Here is a 20,039-nt window from a genome sequence, read left to right on the forward strand (position 1 = left end):
GGGGGGGGGGGCGCTGAGCCAATCGTGGGAGGGGAGGGAGGGTCGCTCACTGGAGCACTCACAGCGGGCAGCCAGTCGCCCCACTGACCCTGCTCAACAACCACCTCTGTTGGGGACAAGCTAACCTCACTCCCTTAGCGCCAATCCACTGAATCTGCCCACTGTTAACTGCCCCACCCTAGCACTCACCACAACCCCCTGAGGGTCTCCACCCTGGAAGTTGTCCTTAGGGTCTGGAGTTAAATCCGGCCTTCTGGGCTCCCCACCTAAAGGGGAGGCTTCTTCTGGCTGGAGGCTGACAGTGCCCACTAGGAGGGACCCTCACTAGGGATGGGCCCTCCCCAAAGCCTTCCCAGGACCAAACACCCCTGGGGGACCTTAGGTTTGCCAGTCCATGGGCCCCTGGGTGATGGTGTGATGGGGAGACCAAGGCCCCGCCCCCAGATCCAAGACCCTGACCACGAGGACACTTACCCTGTTGTCGCCTTCGGGCGCCAGAGGGTCTGTCATCCAGGATCCAAACCGCGAGCCGGAGGTCTTGACGGTCACAGGGTCACTGATGCCCGTCAGCTTGCCGCAGGCTGGAAAAGAGCGCACGCAGGGTGCAGGGAGAGGGGCGTGAGGGCCGCGGCCGTGACAGCCAGCCAGCCAGGGGATCCCTACTCAGGACAAGACTCAGTACAAGTCATGGCATTCACCAGAAGAGTACCCTCCACCCCCCAGGCTGATGTGCTCACCAAAGACCTCACTGACCCCCACGCCACGCTCGTCAGACCCCAGCTGGGAGAAGGAGGCTACCTTGGTGCAGGGGCTGGGGGGTCTCTGGGTGGTCTCCTGGAAGGGACGAGTGGTCTTTCTGCCTGGAGCCAGAGCCCAGAGTTGGGGGCATTGGGGACATGGGCCGATCACAAAGCCTTCGAGTGGGTGGGTCTGAGGTGTGACCGCAGCAGCCCTCCCACTGACAGATGGAGGGCAGGGCAGAAGCTGGACCTGCATCCTCCCAGGTCACCTTGGCCAGTGTGGCCATCACAGCGCGGACACACTCCCCTCGCTCCACCTAACCCACCATCTTGTATGGCTACGTCACTCCGCAGATCAGTGAGCCTCAGCCCACTTCTGAAGGGCCTATCGTGGGACCCCAGCTCCGCCACACCAAGGGCTGGCTCTCCCAGAGAGAGAGGTGGGGCTGTCTGCAGGGGCAGACTGTGGGGGCCCATGGAAGCCCTGTACCCCATGTGTCCCCTCCTTCTAGGACAGATCCTGGGGGCCGGCGGCCCTGCACTCCCCATTGCGTGACCCCTTCCTCCCAGGACGGACCCTGGGGGCTGGCAGCCCTGCACCCCCATCTGGATCCCCTCCTCCCAGGATGGACCCTGGGGGCCGGAGGCCCTGCACCCCCAGTTGGATCCCCTCCTCCCTGACCGCCTGGCCCGCCCTCGCCGCTGCGTTAGTATATGTACACATCGGTCTGCAAAGTTCAGGAAGAGCCTGGTGCTTCCAGAAGATTGCGAGCGATTAAAGCCAGGGCCGTGGTTTAGCCAGGATAATCCTGCAGAGTCCGTGGGGTGGGCTCGGAGGGGTGCAGCCACTCTCTTCGCACTGAAGGTGAGTGTGCGTGTCTCCATCAGCGACCTCTCACGAGATGGAAGGAGGGCCTCCAGCCACGCAGAGCTAGGCACGGCTGTCCTCTGGGTCAGCAGGAGACTGACTCTGGGCAACGCGGGGGCTCTGAGGCAGGATGAAGAGCTGGCTCTTCACCCAACTTCACATCAAGCCACATTTGAGGTCCCAAACCCGGCCACCTCTGCTGCGGCCTCCCGCCCAGATGTGAACACAAAATGCCACCAATGTCTCTGTGGCCTCACCCTTCTCCGTGGTTACCTCTCTCTGCGGCCATAGCAGCCCCTCTCCCGCAGAACTCGTCCCCGCCCAGGCTCCCGGGCAGCAGACATCGCTCAAACGTGGGAGTGCCTCGCAGGGCCCGGGCTTCATGGCCGAAACTCACGGCACATCTGCTCGGCTGCGGCCCACCTCCCCGTCAGCCCTAACCAAGCTTGGTCTGGGTGGAGAGACGGGTGGAAGGGGAAAAGGAGGCTAAGCAGGTTCCACCTTGTTGAGAAGCAAGAACAAGTGGGTAGGTGTCCGGAATTATTCTCCATGACTGGCCCAGGCCGACTTCCCCCACGGGCCTCAGAGGGACTTGGGGTGGGGTGTGCTGAGGCTTCATCTGGGGCAAAGGAGAAGCTGGAGACAGGACCCCCGTCTGGAGTGCCCAGCCACATCAAGGGCGTGTCCTCCTTTCTGCCCGTTAACTATGGGGAGCCCTGGACAGCAGCTCCCTCTGAATTCCCAGGGCCATGGCTAGGAAATGCCAACAGGGCCCCACTCTCCCAATCAGCAGCGCCCCGGCCCGTGGTGCCTCACACTCCCGACCAGTGGTCTGCATACACTACAGATGCACCACGTCCCCCGTGGATTTCCATGGACGCCTCTTCATCACTGACCCAGGGGGAGTGGCCCGTTGGTTGCCTGGAAGATGTCCAAAGGAGCCATCTCCTCAAGGGGGTGTCATGGCTTGGGGAACCTCAGTAGGTTTAGGGAACACCCAATGGCACATTCTGGGTTCCCGCCATTCACATTTCTACATCAGCACAGAGTCATCCATGGTCTTGGCTCTTAATAAAGCTCTGCTCCAGCCCCCCCTCTCGCTGGATGACCTCCCTGAAGGAGGCCAGACAGCTCTCTCTCCTCCACATCACACTCAGAAGGCAAAGCGGGCAGGGCGCCCCCGAGCAGGTCAGACGCCTGGCCCTGAGCCTAGCTCTCGTGCCTCCATGTCTTTTCGCTCAAGCTGTTTCCTCCACCCAGAATGCCATTTCCCCTCCTTCCCACCTCTCTTCTATGACTTTCCCCTCAAGGATGCCTCTTCCATAAAGACTTCCCAAAGTGTTCTCCACCCCCTTCTGAACTCCTTTGAATCATGTCCTTACTGCTCCTGCGCTGTGACCACATTTCCTGGGGCATCAGATACGCGCCCGCCCCTTACTGCCCCTGCTGCCTTACACACTCTCAGGGGGTGAGAAGCCTCTGCATTCACCGGGCTTCCCCCAAAACTCAGCACGGGGATGTGTACACAAACGTTTGCATGACTGAATGAATGAACGAACAAACGACTCTTCCCCATACACAGAACATGGGCCCCCGGGGGTTTCGTAGAGACACTACGATTCATCTTTCAGCAAGTCCTTATCCATCCACTGCTTCACTACCTGTTCCAGTGCGGGGGGGCGGGAAGGGAAGGAGGGGTGACCCGCTAGAGTACGGTGCTGCGTCTGGACCCCAATGGCCCACCCGCCATTTACTAACTGTGGGCCCCGGGCGCCGATCTGCGCTCGTTTTCCTTGTCTACAAAACAGGGGCACGGTACTGGCAACAGCCAGCCCAGGGGCTTGGAATGGAGGACTGGACCATGGCGAGGGTCTGCAAGCAGGCCGGGCAGGCAGTGAGCGCTGCTGGGCATCACAGGCATCACCGCTGCTGGGAACTGAGCCCGAGGCCGTGGGGGAAGGGGCCTGCCCGCAGCTGAGCTCAGGACAAGGGCCTGCCTCGTGCTGTCGCCCGGTCCTGCGCCTCCGAGCACCGCCGAGCACTGCCGAGCACCGCCGAGCACCGCCGGCCTGTGGCTGCAGAGGAGGGAGGCTGCAGGTGTCTCGGGAAACGACCTCCTGGGGAGAAAGCCCTTGCCAGGAGTCAGGGTCTTCCATCTCCCCATCCTAGGCACCCCCTGGCAGCAAGTCACTGCGGGTGCCGGGGGTCAGCAGCACCCTCTCCAAGCCGGGCTTCCAAAATGAAGACTTGGCCTGGGGGAGGGGCCTCGGCATCATTGATTAGAGGGGAACGAGGGCTGAGCTGGCCTCCTGAGCGGACTCGCCTTCAGACTGGCCATGGGCACGTTCCCTGGGGCCCACTGGGCTGGAGCCGCCCGCCTTCAGTCAGGAGTTATTTTTGGTTCTCCATCCAGACTAGCTCTGCCCAAGGCCTCGGAGCTGACAGGACCTAATGATGCCTGAGGCAGAGTGTGGCAGAATCTTGGCACATTCAGTTCGGAGAGGCTGGCCAGCTCTGCACAGGCTCCAGCTCCGCGGGATGGTCGCCGCCCACGTGAGGCAGGTCCAGAGCCCGGGAGGGTCTCGGGAAGGAGGACGCTCTGCGGAGCTGGGCACTTGGACAAACAGATGCCCTGCAGGTGCCACATCCTGCCTCTTGCTGTTTCTAGGAGGCCCTTTCTACCTACAGCCTTGGTGTTCTCAAATGGGCGAGCTGAACCGGCCTGGGGTGAAGCCCCCGCCACAGAACTCAGGACACTGTCCGCCATAAGACAGGCCAAAGAAGGCCGACCCTGAATCCAGAGATGGCCTGGGCCTGCCGCCAGCCTCTGGCCAGTCCGCCCGGCCCCAGCCTTCATCCCCTGAGCACGAGAAGAGCCGGCTGGGAGACCTTTGCAAAGCCGGGCGCGTGGACCAACCAAGGCCCTCGCGGATGAAATACTCTGAAAATCGAACAGCTTCCCAGCCAGGCGGCAGGCTCCCGCCCAGAGCCTGGGCTGCAGGAGCTCGGGGCGAGGGTGGGGGATGTGGGACCACCCAGCCCCTCCCCATGTCCTTCCAGAGTGCCTCCTGAACCCAGAAAGGAGGGTGCTGCCCTGCCAGGACCCACTGAATCCCCAGGCGAGAGGCACGCACTGGGAGCAGGCTCACCTCCTCTGTCACCCGGGCAGTCTCCTCCAGGCTGAGGGTCCAACACTGACCTCACTGGGCTAGCTCTCTCTCTCTCTCTCGCCTCGATGGAAGGGGCCAGCCCGCGGTGTTGCTTAGCCCGCTGTCCTCACCATGCTCTCTCCCTCGCTCCTTCCAGGCCCCTGGGGAGGATCAAGGACCACCTCTCTGCCTCCATGGCCCTTCCTAACATCTCCAGGGCTAGGGAACAAGAAGGAGACTCCACACTTGTTTCCCCAGGACACGGTGTCAAAGCCCAGCCCTGCTACCCCAAACTGGGACAGGAGGCCCTGGCTGGACTTCACCCCCATATGCCAGGGTGGGCTCAGCTCCGCTCCACTGTGGGGGATTCTGCAGCTGGCACTGCAGCCTTTCTCTAGAAGTGTTCCCAGGCACACAAAAAGACCTCCCTCCCCTCACCCTGGAGCCAGCCTCCGCTGTGCTTAGTGGTGTGTGGGCACTTTCCTCCCACCCTTTAGAAGGAAAGAGATGAGGGAAGCCTTTAGCATTAGAGGCACAGGATGGAATAAGGGGGAGAGCCCCTCAAAATCAGCTGCCCCATTTTACAGAGAGGGCAGTGGAGGCCCAAATCTCAGGGCGCTTGGTGTGCCGGGATAGACAATGCACTGAGCAGGTGTGCGCGGGGCCAGCTCCGTGTCAGGGTTAAGTCTCTGGCTTCCCCCAGATCAGCTGCTGGAGCTCCTGCTGCTCAGAGCCACATGGGTGCGTGGCCCAGTGGGACTCGGCGAAACCCTGTGCACCAGCTCAGGGCGGGCCGCTGGCAGCTCTGCCCTCCCTTGCCCGGGAACTTGCTGAGGAAAAAGGGGACACCAGGACAGCAATACCAAGCTGCCTCCTAGCAGAAGATGTCCCAGAGACCCGGAGCTCAACCTCGCTCTAGAAGCTTTTCTAAGTAAGAGCTTTGGCTGGGCTCTTAGAAGATTCTGGCTGGGCCACCAAGAAAAACATACAAAGCCGTCGGAAGACAAATGGAATCTATAATCCCTGGTTGGGTATTTTTGTCTAGGTACATCTGGGGTCAAAAAGTGTCAGCAGTTTCAACTTGAAGAGAAGCTGGAAAGAAGGCGAGACCCAATTCAGAGCAATTCTGGAGAACTGCAGGGAGACACACTCCCCTCTCACCGTTACACCGGGAAGGCAACCCGCGCACCGTTCACCAGACCAAGGAACCTCCGTCAGCCTCGCACCACGGGAGCCCAGGGACAGAGGACAATGTCAGCTGCTGGGCTGCCAGGCTTGCAAGTCCTCCCGACCCAGGATGGCTAACAAGGCTTGCTAGCAGAACGCTGGCTTCGTCTGTGCTGTGCTCATCTGCAGCCCCCAGGCAAGGAGGCAGGCTGCTAACATGGTCTTAGACTGGTGCCTGTTTGCCAGGCTCAAGGAAACACTAAATTATGCAGTGACAGGATATTAATTTGCTCCTTAAGTTACCGAGATTGAAAGAAAGCCTGGGAAGACAGAGGAGCAGTGGCTGCTAAATCTGTTTTCTTTCCTCCCTCCCTCCCTTCCTTCCTTTCTCTATCAATCAATTGATCAGCTATCTATTATCTATCTTCTGTCAATGAATCTATCTATATATCTATTACTTATCAATTATCTTCTATTTAACTATCTATCTACTATCTACCTTCTATCTCTACTATCTATCAACTATCTATTTATCATTATCCATCTGCTGACCGACCTACCGACTGACCTATCTATCTATCTATCTGGAGGCCCGGTGGCACAGTCGTTAAGAGCTCGGCTGCTAACCAAAAGGTCAGCAGTTTGAATCCACCAGCCACTCCTTGGAAACCCTGTGGGGCAGTTCTACTCTGTCCTGTGGGGTTGCTATCAGTCGGAATTGACTCCAGAGCAGGAGGTTACTGGTTTACAGGTAGCTATCTATTTCTTACCACGGACTACTCCCAAAAAGATGAACGGGTCTGTCTTGGAAGAGTACAATCAGAATGCTCCTTAAAAGCAAGGACGGCGAGACTGCGTCTCACATACTTTGGACATGTTGTCAGGAGAGATCAGTCCCTGGAGAAGGACATCATGCTTGGTAAAGGAGAGGGTTAGTGAAAAAGAGGAAGACCCTCAACAAGATGGACTGACACAGTGGTTGCAACAACGGGCTCAAGCATAGCGACAGTTGTGAGGACGGCGCGGGACTGTGCGGTGTTTCGTTCTGCTGTTCATGGGGTGGCTATGAGTCGGAACCGACTTGATGGCACCTGACAACCACAACATCCATCCACCTACCTACCTGCCCATCTGTCTATCTAACTCTATTATCTATCCACCTATCCACAATTTCTTCTCTCTCATCTATCTACCTATCTACCTTATATCCACCTGTCTATCTTTTATCTATCAATTACCTATCTTCTATTATCTATATTCTACCTACCATCTGTCTATTACCTATCTTACATCTACTTACCTAACTACCTACTACTTACCTACTTATCTCCATCTATCTACCTATCTGTCTGTCTATCTATTATCACCTATCATCTGTCTATCATCTACCTAACTACCCATCATCTATCCCTCCACCCTACACTCCAGCTCTGTTTGTGGACAGTGTGGTGCCAAAGGTGTGAGTGAGCCCTGTGAGTGCAGAGTTATCCCGGGGGCGGGGACTCCCTGTACCTGTAGTTTATAGATGAGGAGAAAGCTACAACCTGAGATGGTAAATGCCGTGGGAAAGCCACAGGGCTGTCTGGTGGCACTCGCTACCTTGCCACCCCACCTCCCGGGACAGGGTGCTCACTGTCTGGCAGTCCTCAGTGACCGGGTGCTGGTGAAATGCAGACCGCTCGGCCCGCCCCCAGAGATTCTGACCGGGGGTCTGTTTCCATGACACAGTCTCTCCAAACAAAGAGGTAAACACAGAGGTAAAACCACAGGCTGCACTCCAGGTGAGAAAGAATGGTCTCTGGAGGCCTATTTCTCCTCTCTCGTTACTCCCAAATCAACCTTTTTAGCACCCCAAGGGTAAACATGTGAAGCCCACGAACCTAAGCCACAAGGTAAACTCACCCAGCTTCTAAAAACAGGCCAGCACAGATGGGAAGGCTGGTGCCTCCTGAGAGGGGTGGTCCCTCCCCCTTGGAAAAGGCCTAAACGTCAAACGTTTTGTGACTTCGCGCTCTGAATTTCCATTTTGCTCCCCTGATCCTTCGTATTTTGGAAAAGGCGGAGGTTTTATCTCGGCTTCTCCCTGGTATGCCCAGCCGGTATGTCAGGAAGGGGAGTTGCCCCTTGTAGGGAAATAACAAATTACAACCCCCACCCCCAGCTCTAGATTCCTCTGAGGCCGAGGGAGCAGCCTAGGAGGGATGTTTGGAGGGCCTGTCCTCCTAGCCAGGGCCTCGAGAGAGAGGGACGTGAGCTCAGAGCCACTACAGGTGGAAAGCCAGAGGCTGTGTCCAGAGGAAATAATCGCCCAGCCGAGCAGCTATAACCATGAACATTGCAAACATTCGCACAGACTCCTAGGATGTCAAAATGGGAAGAGATGTAGCGATGGCCCAGCCCAGCCCCTCCAGGGACTCAGTCCCGCAGCCCTGACCCACCAGGACCCAGGATGGCATGGCAGCACGACTGAAAACATCACAGCAGACAATCCCTCGTGTGACACCGCACCCCTGCCCTACACGCACTAAAACGGGCCGTTCTTCAATCCCCGCAGCTCTCATTGTCTTCTTAGACCTTTATGCCTTTTCTGAACGCTCCTAGTGCAGCATTACACGGGTCCTTTACAAGTGGGACCCTGTTTAAACAAAAAGAGGGGCCAACTGAATTTTCTTCCCCACGGACTCTCCTCTGCCTTGTACGTTCCTTACGAGAACAGGGACTTTTAAAGGCATTAGTTCTTTTTTGGGTATTTTCGGTTTGTAGTAAGGCATTGGGGCAGAGAGGATAAAAAGGGAAGGGAGCTGTAACAGCAGGTGAGGCCTGACGCCAGCTCCCTCCTAAAGGAAAACTGCCCTCAACGTTGCCCGGAAATACTCTTAAAGGCATTCAATATGAACACGAACAACCTTTGTGCTATATTTAAAGAAAAAAAAAACACCACTGGTGAGGGGGGCCAGCTAATCTTGGTTAAGAAAACCTAAAAATGGAATGTGGATTTAAAATGTGCTATTTAAAAGCGGACTCAGACACTAACATGTTAAGATTTGTTGAAGCAATTAACTGGGAAGTTGATGAGGAAGTGGGCATTTAATCATGAAAAAGAATTTAAATAGGTCAATCCACATTGGGGGTCCTTCTCAGGAAAATGAACGGGAGCGAGGGGCTAGTTTGCTCAGAGGTGCCCCCCTTTCTGACTAGCAGGAGGGCCCCCTCACTGGCTGTGGGTGTCAAATCTTCTGCTGTGATGTGATTGGATTTTATTTTCCTTTTTATTTGAACTACGCATGATTCAGTTTCTGGAGCAGTTTCATCAGCCCTCCTCGTCAGCCTGGAGAGAATGAGGTGTATACTCCCAGCCCTATTAAATCGTGTCTTCGCAATCCACCCCAACACGCACACGCACACATACACTCACAGTTTAGATGGGATGCCACATTTAATAGCATCCCTTTCTCCCCTGTTATCCTCCTCAGTGGGGTCTGTGAAGTAGACTTTGCCCAGGATTGGGACAAAGCCCTGGGGTAGGGGGGTGGAATGGGTGCTGCCTACAGGCCTCCTCTGCTATTCCTCGAGGCAGCCCTACCCGCAAGCCCTAAGCAGCCAGCCGTCACCTCGCTGAAGCCAGGCAGGCGCTGTCCACTTCAGCACCACTCCCTAACCCTGTGCCGTGTGGGGAGGTGGCCAGTGCGGCGCGCCCCGCCCCGCAGGGTTCTGGGCCTACCTAGTTTTTGCATGCATGCACGGAGCCTTTCTTCAAGATTGGACACTCTGCTCTGGAGTTCATCGTAGTCATAGGCGCCAATTTCCTCTTGCAGCTCGTTAAGCACTGACGTCAGATTCTGGACCTCCTCTTTAAACTGCAATACCAATTTGGCATCGGCCTTGTACTCTTCCAACACAGGTATCAAAGGCCTAAGTTCATCCATTTTCGCTTTAATCGCCTGCAAGGTTAAAATAAGCTGGGTTCAGCGCGATGCGTGCAAAAACTCGTACCACCCTGCCTTGGCCTGGCTTCTCCCTACACGAGAGGAAATGTGCACACTGCCGCTGTATTTATAGATTTATTCGTTCTGGTCCACAGGGGTTAGAGGAGCATATTAAACAGTCTTCAGAACACCAACATCTTTGGGAAAGGTCTTTATTGTCAGTTCAGAATGCAACATCTGGAAGTTACATGCTTTAAGTCACATACACAAAGGTGGTTTTTTTTTTTTTTTCTTTTTCAAAAAATGCATTGACAAGGGTTCAAACTATTCATGAAATGCATCTACAGTCGCATGCAAAGGAGGATCCTGGTTGTATTCAAGGTTCCTTATGGATATGGTGCTAAGTATTGGAAAATAATATTAAAATGCACGGTGCAAAAAAGCTCTCTGGCTCTCTTTCACTGTTACATGGGAGTGAACTGCTTCTTCAGTCACTGCAGCATTGAAAAAAGTCTTAAGTTAGCCCTGCAAGCAAGAAAATGAAATACTGTTGAAGAACTAGCTCACTAGCCTGCCTGAAACAATAGCCATTAATAGACAAATACTTCCATGGGCACTTACAAAAAAAAGAAATGAAAACAAACACACACTTTACTGCTGGAGTTAGCTGAAATGAACTGCTTCGGTGGTGATTGAGATTCCTTCACAACCGTTTCTGCTGACATTCTGTAACACTGTTTAAGCATGGTAAAAGGCAAGGGATTGCTTTTCTCCCCCTGAAAGCGTACTGCCCCGAATTTTTGAACTCGGAGAGATGCGTGTGTGGGCCATGCCTGCAAATATGAGCTGCATCCCCCACCCCTGGCCTCTAAGGGGCCTGAGCCTGCCACCAAGAAGGGCACAGGCCCTTTGTGGAGATACACACGCGTTGTGGCCAGACAGGTCAAAATCTCTTTCGAAGCTAATTCCTGATGACACGTCAGAAGCAAGGACAAATTGTCTACCTGCCTGTGATGAGAACAACTGTCTCATTCCCCTCAACAGGATCAGGCCGCCATTATGTTATTTATAATATAGATTTATAACTTCATTAGCTTGCCATTTGGTCTATCTAATGGACTGCTTTTAAAAGAGAATTAGTTCTGGCTTCACGCAGGGAGTGCATCAAAGAACAACATTAGCATAAAAAGGACAGGAGGGGGAGGCAGGGAGAGAGCACACGGGCAATTCTCACCGCTCCGGGGTAGGCTGTGTAATTGGATCTGTGCATTTGCACCCAGGCTCCATTTCTAATTAACATGCGTGTGTACCTTAATCAAGGGGCAGATCATTTCTCAATTTAATCATTCCGAAGCTAACCAAACTATAGGTGTATACGTACATATTGGCATATATGTATACATAATCTTATGTCAAACAAACTCCGGCTTTAATATCCACAGCTGCCTGGGGACAAGCGACACCTACCCACCAAGTGAGAAAGACTCTGGTGTCTCCCGCTTTCTTCCCTGCAAAGCTACAGTGTGCTTTGTCATAGCTGAATGAGGTCAGACGTGAAAAAGCGCCCCGAGCAATCCCTGTTCAGATCTGGCTCTAATCAATTAAGCTAATACTTGGCTAATAAGATTTATCTGCAGCAGCTGCAGAATGACAAGGGCTGTGACATCCCTTCCCCAGCTAATATGCCACTTGGCTAGAGAAGCACGGGACCTGGGACCCCAGCTTCCGACCCCGACTGACTGATGGGTAGAAGCTAACGTGTGCTGAGAACGGACGGCTACCCCAGCCTGCCCCCGTCCAGGTGTCTTTCACCAAACGAGGGCGAGGGCAGGTGACCTCTCTCCCCAAGGGCAGCAGCCGTTTGCACAGCAAAGAGTGATCCTGGCTGTGCCCTCCACAGCCCCAAATCTCTGTTTCTGGGGGGAAGGGGCAGGCGTGAAGGGAACACAAGCCCAGCCCTGGAGGAGGAGGAGGAAGGCACCTACCTTGAACTGCCTGGCCAGGTGTTGCCTGTGACTCTCCTCCACTTGCTTGAACTTGGACTCCAGACCTCTCAGCTGGTTCTCCATTTTCTCCACGTACTGCAGGTCCCTCTGGGTCCGCCTGTCCAGGACCTCTATGGACTGAGACATGTTCTGCACCTGTCAAGAAGGCAACAGGTTCACGAAGGAGCTGTGGCGGCACCGATGATCTCATTTGCCTCCTAATGGGGGACACTGACCTTTCCTACCAGCCAGCGCCCAGGGAACCAGAAGAGGCCATGCATTATTCACCAGTTAATCACCAGCATTGACGACTGTTACGACCAAGAATTCCCCAAGCGGAGCAAATTGGTTTGGTAAATATTCCTCCGCCACTTTCCAAAATGTGTTCTTACAATCGGGGATGCAAGCGAGGTACAGGAGCCTGCGTTTCCTCACGGGGTATGGCTGCAGGCAAGGGGCGGTGGGTGATCTAGCCATTTCTTTTTCTAGGGGGGAGGTATTATTTCTATTTTGCCGGAGGAAGTCTAGCTAAGCAAGCGTAAGTACCAACAGAGAGGAACGGCACTGTTGGGCTGCCTGCCCCACCAGATATACACTCTTTTTTGCCGTAAAGTTCACTGATGTCTTGAAGGAATGGGGAATGGCTCTCCCAGCTTTGGCGGCGGGCCCGTTTCCCACCTCCTATGCCATCCATCACACCTGCAATATCATAAGCAGATGACTGCTCTGTAAACATGTACATTCAGAACGTACAGTCAGGAATCAATCACCCAGCAAATGAAGAATTGCTGTTTTACATCTTCACAGGCAGCTTGGAATTGAATCTAGCTTCAAGATGGAACTTTAATATTCAACAGGATTCCAGAGAGCGTAAAAGAAAAACAGTCTTAGTGCAGCCACCTGCCAGTGCATCCTATTTGCAGGAAATGGGCTCGCACTCCGTGCCAATGCGTTAGGGCTCGGCCAGGCAGGAGGTCTCTGGGGCTTCCTGCAGTGGCGTTTGGGTCATTTTCTCGGATTCTAATCCAATTACTAGTGGAGACGATACCTCCACAACAGCAAATATTCATTTCTGATTTTTGCTGAATGTGAAAATCCTCTCCCTTCTAGGAACAAAATCTTTTGGGTGCGAGGCTCAGCTTTAGCTGGTCAGTGATGAGAAGTGATGGGCTTGGAGTTTCCACCTCACTTTCCACCCTCCGTCCAGCAAATAAAATTAAATTTAAAAAGAGAGAGGGAGAGAGAGAAGAAGCAATCAAAAGGGTTCTTGGTAGGAAGAAGACAAATAGTGCCTCTCTCAGCACTTAAAATGGAATTTTATGACTTGTTCTTTGAAAGTGATAGACACAAATTCAGTTTAAAAATTCAGGTTTGTAAACCACAGTGTGGGGGTGATTTTTCCTTGCTCTGATCCTTTCTCCCTAGAATGGCTGGTGGGAAATTGAAACAGTTTCTCTGTTACCTGCTGTCTCTTTGTACTCCCTCACCCCTCTCACTCTGCCACTTTGGATAATGGCAGCACCGCCTTTGAGAAAAGCCACAAGTCTGTTTCCATTCATCCTTCAAGACCTAGTCCCCCTGCCACCTCCTTTAGGGAGCCTTCCCTGATACGCTGAACCAGCAGTGGCTGCACACCCCTTGGAAACAACAGTACCACCTTGCTGGCACAGTGCCCCGCCCAGGAGTAACCCACACACCTGTCTCAGGTGTCATGGACGAAGGGGCCTGGACCTCTTGCTCATCTGGGACCTCAGCACAAAGTCCAACACCTAATGCTCAGAACTGTCCCTGCAGCCATGTGGCTGGGAGGGAGGGCCATGCAAAGGACAGCTCCAGCCCAGCCTGCCCACAACATCCACAGAAGCCAGGCTCCCATTCAGGCTGGGCAGAGCTGCTGAGCCCACCGGCTGTGCTCTCGGGCTTCTGGCAGGAGACCACACGCGGCACGATGGCCTTCATGCTCCCCAGGGAATACACACTTAAAAAATTTAAAGATGTCACACTGCTCAGCTGCCTTCACACAAAGTCAGTCATCTCCTATAATTCTCCCTGCTGGGAATAAACATTTTCCTTTCTGGCCAATTAGCACAGGCGTAGGGGAGCCCGGAGCGGTGACTGAGCCTAAGGGCACAGTTGCTCTCCGGCTCTTTGGCCCCCGAGAGCACCACTGTCTACGTGTCTGAACACTGGCATTCTCTTACTCGTAGGGTGTGTCCCTGAAGAACCAGCTGACGTTGGCTCAAAGTCACGCCATGACTAAATGGCAGAGTCACCCATGCCCTACCCAACACGAGGCAGGTGCTAGGAGGGGGGCAAGGCATCAGCAGCATGCAGCAGACGCACCCCCAGCCTCAAGACAGTGACCGACCGCAAACGCACTCAGCATTCCCAGTGCTCCAGGCGCCGGGATTTCTCATTCCACCTCCGAGATATCATTTGATCTGATATCTATATCATGTCAGCGTTACAAAACCCTAGGAGGTGACACAGTTTTCAGTCCCATATGACAGATGAGACCAAGGCTCAGAGAGGTTGAGCAACTAGTCTGCTGTCACACAGCTGCTTCATCTGGGAGCCCAAAGCCTCTGCCTTTAAGCTCAGGGCCAGAGTTTCTTCAACAGAACAGAGCCGCCTCCCCACCTCCTTCTGCACTAGGCCGTCAGCGTCAGCGGAGGAGGAAGTCGGGGGGCTTCAGCCTTGGCTGAGGACTCCAGGCCACTTAAAACTGGAAGCTCTGTCGGGGGACCTGGGGCTTGTGCTTTCGGAGAGCACCTGGTGGACCTGGTGTGGATCCAGGCTGGCAGAACCGGGGAGGACTGAGCTCCACAGTGACCCTGAGCCCAGGGACAGAGGCTCGAGCAGAGCACTCCCCTGCTTCTGCCGCCTGGCGGTGCCCTCTCTGCACCCCTCCGTGGGCGACAGGAAGAAAAGAAGGAGCGAAGACAAGGACAATCAAGGAAACAAAGCATGGGAGGGAGGAAGGAGGGGCAGCATACTGGGGGGGGGGGACATGGCCTCTGAAGGCCGAGTGTCCACTACGGTCTACAATAGGGTTGTCATTTTTAAAGCACCAATTCGGTGACAAGCTTAGGCAGAAAGGAAAGCCCCAAGGGCTGCGTTCCTAGGGGCTTGTAGAGCTTTCTGGAATGTATTTCTGCACCGTCTGTCCTCGGCCCTCCCTCCCATTGTCTCTTCCCCGGAGCCCTGGGTCCAGTTCGCCAGGCCCCTGCCCTGCCCTCCAGCGATCCCAGAGGCACCTCAGCTCCCTCCCCTGCAATTCTGAATAATTAAAGCCTCAACTGGGCTTTGGGCTGGCTTGGTGTTAACAAATGTTTGTGGAATCTGTTAGTGCATTGCATTTTTGTTCTTTTACTCTGGTGGCTAAAGATGGCAGAAAAAAAATGACACTCGGCTCCTTAAAAGGTGAGCATGCTCTGTCAGCCTGAGGGAGCCGCGCTTCCTGCCCAAGGCAGCCGGGGTCCCCACACCCGCTTTCGGACTGGCTGCTGGGGCCAGGGACTGGCAGCAGCCAGGAGCCTTCTAAGCCTGGCAGAGCTGGGAGAAGCCCTGGGAATCTCTTGCCGGCCCCCTCCCTTGACAGTTGGGGAAACTGAGCCCACTCACGACCTCCTCTCGCACCCCTAAACTGACGCTCATTTTGGAAAATACTAAGTAATCTCCAGGAGCCCAGGCTTTACTGTGTGAGTGTGTGTGTGACTATGCGTGTGTGAACGTCAGTATGTGTATGAGTGTACAGGTGCATACGTATGTGTGCAACTATGTGTGTGCATGTATATGTATGTGTGCACTTGTGTGTGTACTGTGAGTGCACGTGTGTGACTGTGTGTACTTGTACATGTGTTGAGTGTGAGAGTGCATATGTATGACTGTGCGTGTGTATATGTATGCGTGTATACGTGTGTACATGTGCATGAGTGTATGCATGTGTGTCACTGTGTGTATGTGTGTGACTGTGTGTGACTGTGTGTATCAGCGTGCATGGGAAACTTGTGTGAGTGTGCCTGTGACTGTCAGTGTGCATGTGAGACTGTGTGCGTGTGAATTTGTGTGACTAGATGTGTGTGTGCATGTGTGTGATTGTGCATGTGTGTGACTGTGTAAGTATGAGTGTGCATGTGTGTGAGCGTGCATGTGTGTCTGTATATACGTGTGACTATGTGAGTGCGTATGTGTGTGATAATGTGTGAGTGTGCATGTGAGTGTGCATGTGTGACTATGTATGTGTGTGTGTGCATGTGTGTGTAACTGTATGTGAGTGCATGTGAGACTGAGTGTGCATGTGTGTATGTGTGATTGTGTATATCTGTGTGACTATGCATGTAAGTGTGTACGTGTGACTGTGTATATGTGACTGTGTGAGTGTGCATGACTGTGTGTGTGTGCATGTGACTGTGTGTGTGTGTGACTGTGTCTTATTATGTGTGTGAGTGTGCATGTGTGCATAAGAGTGTGCACGTGTGTGACTATGTGAGTGTGGGTGTGCATGTGTGACTGCCTACACTACTCTCAGGGTGTGAAGGGTCCATCCCTGCCCCGCACATGCACCCTATGAAATTCCCCTTTCCCTGGGGGAGAGTGAGCAGTGGGACAGAAGGGCCCACCCCACTTCTCCTTCTCCCCCTAGTAACTCCTAGGGAACCCCAATATCCAGGTTGACCTCAGAAGAGAGGGTCCTTGGGAAGAATGTGCCAGGACACCCTCTGGCCGGGCTGATGAAGAGAAGGCCACCTGGGTGGAGTTGAGGAGGCCAGGCCGGGGGGATGCTAGGGCACCTGGACCCAGATTTCCACCTCTCTGAAATGGGGCAGCCAACCCTACTGACTCCACCTGGTTTCTATGAAGGTTAAACTGAGTAATGGGTCCAAAGTGTGCATGCACACTGCCAGTGCTGCTCCCAGTTGTGCTATGAAGTCGACACACCAGAAGCCAGCCTTGTGGTGAACACCTGGCCCTGCCCTTCTCCAGGTGCAACCATCCAAAGGCAGAGAGAAGATCTCCATATGTAAAATCCAAACAACCATGCTTCCTGGGCCTAGAGGAGCTCTCCCAAGTGAGATTCTGGGCAACAACCTAAGACCCCTGGACTACAGCTTGTGAGAATCACTCTAAGAGGTGACAGCGGGGGAGGGGAGACCCTGCATTCCATCTTGCTACTCTCTGGGTCTATTCATCTCCTGTTGGGCCACCCTATGGAGTCTCCACCCACCAACCCACCCATCCATCCAACCACACACCCATTCACCCATCCATACACCCTATTATCCATGCATCCATGCATCCATCCAGCCCTTCATCCGTCACCCCATCATCCATCCATCCATCCACACACCCATCCACCCATCCATCGACCCTATTATCCATGCATCCATCCACCCACCCATCCATAAATCCATGCATCCATCCATCCATCCATCCATCCACCCATCCATCTCTTTATCCATCCACCCTATAATCCATCCATCCATCCGTCCATCCATCCGTCCATCCATCCGTCCATCCATCTGTCCATCCACATACCCACCCATCTATACACCCTATTATCCATCCATCCATCCATCCATCCATCCATCCATCCATCCATCCATTCATCCATCCATCCATTCATCATCCCTTTATCCATCCACCCTATCATTCATTTATCCATCCATCCACAAATATTTTCAGTGGGGACATGCAGGAAAGAGGAACGAGTGAGGCTCTGGAGCTGGGATAAACCCTCAGGCTAGCCCAGCATTGGTGCTGTCATGAACACTGGAACAGACCCCTCCTCTTACACCCTTCTTCCCTGCACTCACTCACCTTCTCCAGCAGCTGCCTCAGCTGTTTTGTGCGGGCGTCCCGTGAACACATGGTCTGCTGGGGGGCAACCACTGTGCAGATACACCTGCCCTCGCTGTCTTGGGCAGAGCTGTACACCTGCCAGCTCTCCTCAGGGTTGGTGGGCAACACCTGGAGGGGGAGGGGTGCAGCAGGAGCAGGTGGGGGCAGAGGGAAAGAGGGAGGGAGAGAAAGTGAGGCCATAAGGCAGTGCATCGAAGGTCACCACCAGGGGAGATGGGCCCCATCCAACCCGAGGGAAGAGGCAGGAAGAAATGGTCCAAAGACCCTCTGACCACAGGGAAACAGGGGCACAGGCTCCCATCAGGATCCCCGGGGCTGGAAGGGAGACAACAAGGCACGACTCTTGTCACTTCTTTTTAATACAAGTTCAACCCAAGGGACATTTGAAGTTGTGCCATCTGCCTAAATTGCTGTGTTAGGTGGGGCGAGAGGCAGTTAGAGGCTGGGGGCTGGGCGGGGGGAGCCAAGGCAGGGAAGCCAGTGAGTGGCTGGCTGGCTTCTGGCATCACGCAGCTCAGAAATGACACCTCCTCCGCCGGGCAGGCCGGGTGCTGGCGCAGCCAGGCCACCCTGCCGCTCCCTGACACTTGGCGGAGGATGCCCCCGTGGTAACAGACCCAGCAGCCTATTAGCCCAGAGTTGCAGTGACCCACAGCCATCCCAGGGCCGTCCAACTCCAGGTGGCTCCCCGCCCAGGAGCCATTTGGTGAATTTCACCAACTTGGGTGACATGCTGTGCACGGGTCACCCCGACCTCAGTCCTGAGGCGTGCCCAAAGACCACCAAGAAAGCCAGAGCCGGGCCACGGTGGGGTCTCTTGCACCCAGCCCAAGCTGTCCTGAGGACCAGGTACACAGGGAGGGAACCCAGGTGGAAATGCACACGCCCTCCTGCCCGCCTGCCCGCCTGCCCGCCCGCCATGCCCCCTCTCCTCCCATCTCCTCCACCTTTCCCTCCACCACCTTTCCCTTCACTGGCCTCAGTCACTTCCCTGCTATTTTTAGCCTGGAGCTGGGAGGAGAAGTTGGGAGGGGAGAATCTATAGTAGTGATATATTTAATTTCATTCACTGCCGCCTCAGCAGCTCAGGACCCAGGGGGCAGGGAATGCTGTCATTACCAGGAACCGCTGTGCAAGTCTTGTTGAAACCTGGGCCAGATGGCAGTGATTAGGGTCTTGGGAGGGGGTCACATGGAGTTTTCCTAGCAGAGCTCTGAGCTCTCCCGGCAAAAAGGGAGCAGGAGCGGACACAGGTGTCCTTCACCTCTCTGCGTCCTTCACCTCTCCTTAGAGGGGAGGCTGTGGGCGGCCCCTGCCCCCCGCCCCCGGCGCATCTGGTCCCTTGATGGCGGTCTGGCTAGTTCTGCTCTCCAGACACCTGCTAAGTCAGCCCTGCCCCAGAAGCAGCTGGTCACTCATCCCTCTCCCCAAGGCCTCGAGATCCACGACTCTGGAGACAGGGCGGGAGGGGTTTGAGAAGGCGAGGGGCGCGCACCGCAGCGCACGCTCCCAGGGGCCCCGCCCGGCCCCTCTGCACCCCTCCTCCGCGCGGACCCATCTGGACCTTCCTATGGGGACTGGGAGGAAGGGCGTCTTGGAGACTTCGGGAGACTCACAGGCAAGGACTCAGCTCCCAGCTCCGCGGCTGGGTCCAGTCCGGCTTTTACAAAGGGGAATTAGTTCCCAGCCCAGACTGGGGTCTAGCCGCGACTCCACCCCTCACTTGGTAAGTGACCTTGGACAAGTCCCCAAGCCCCTTGGCCTCAGTTTCCTAATCTTTACGATAACAGTCTTTAAAAAAAGATTAGTTGAATGGAGACTACAACCCTCGGAGCCCTTCGCCGGTGTCCCCTGCCCCGTGAGGGGACCGGGCAGAGGTAGCGTTGCCCCAGGGGGACCGCGGGAGGACGACCGGTGGGTCTAGGGGCTTGGGAAGGCAGCGTCCCAACAGCAGCGCGGAGGGTCCGCCTCGGGACCCCTGCCCTTGCCCCCAACCCGCCGCCCACGACACGGGTCCGGCACGGCGCCCGCCCGGCCCAGGGCTGGGACGGCGGAGGGAGGGACGAGGAAGGGACACGCGGGGCAGGCGGCAGGGCGCACTTACGCCGGTGCTGCGGTCGAGCGTCCCGCCGCTGGCCGCCGAGAGCTTGGTGGTGTTGAGGCCCACCAGCGAGGGCAGCGTCTGGGACATCCAGTTGGTGATCATGGCCATGGTGCTCAGCACAACCCCGATCTTCAGCAGCGGCACCGACATCGCGCCTTGCGTCGCCTCCTGGCCCGCGCCGCGCCGGCACCGGCTCCCGAGCCCGGGGCAACCTCAGACGGCGGGCACCGCGGCGGGC

General features: G+C 55.2%; 1 protein-coding gene across 4 annotated transcripts in view; it reads right to left on the reverse strand.

The window, feature by feature from the left end:
- The window catches only part of OLFM1 (olfactomedin 1), a 44,212-nt gene that overhangs the window by 10,329 nt on the left and 13,844 nt on the right, over nt 1–20,039 (reverse strand). The window contains exons 1-5 of one of the 4 annotated variants that reach the window (XM_004388658.1): nt 19,802–19,992; nt 17,656–17,805; nt 11,836–11,991; nt 9,646–9,865; nt 475–581 (exon numbers count right to left, since the gene is read on the reverse strand). In XM_004388658.1, coding sequence (XP_004388715.1) covers nt 475–581; nt 9,646–9,865; nt 11,836–11,991; nt 17,656–17,805; nt 19,802–19,951 — 783 coding nt within the window. In that variant the 5' untranslated portion in view covers nt 19,952–19,992. Of the gene's footprint in view, nt 1–474; nt 582–9,645; nt 9,866–10,122; nt 10,376–11,835; nt 11,992–17,655; nt 17,806–19,774; nt 19,993–20,039 lie in introns of those variants that run through there. The other 3 variants (XM_012559159.2, XM_004388659.2, XM_004388660.2) reach the window with 3 other exon arrangements.

Source organism: Trichechus manatus, unplaced genomic scaffold (genome assembly GCF_000243295.1).
Source record: "Trichechus manatus latirostris isolate Lorelei unplaced genomic scaffold, TriManLat1.0 scaffold00214, whole genome shotgun sequence".
Lineage (NCBI taxonomy): Eukaryota > Metazoa > Chordata > Mammalia > Sirenia > Trichechidae > Trichechus > Trichechus manatus.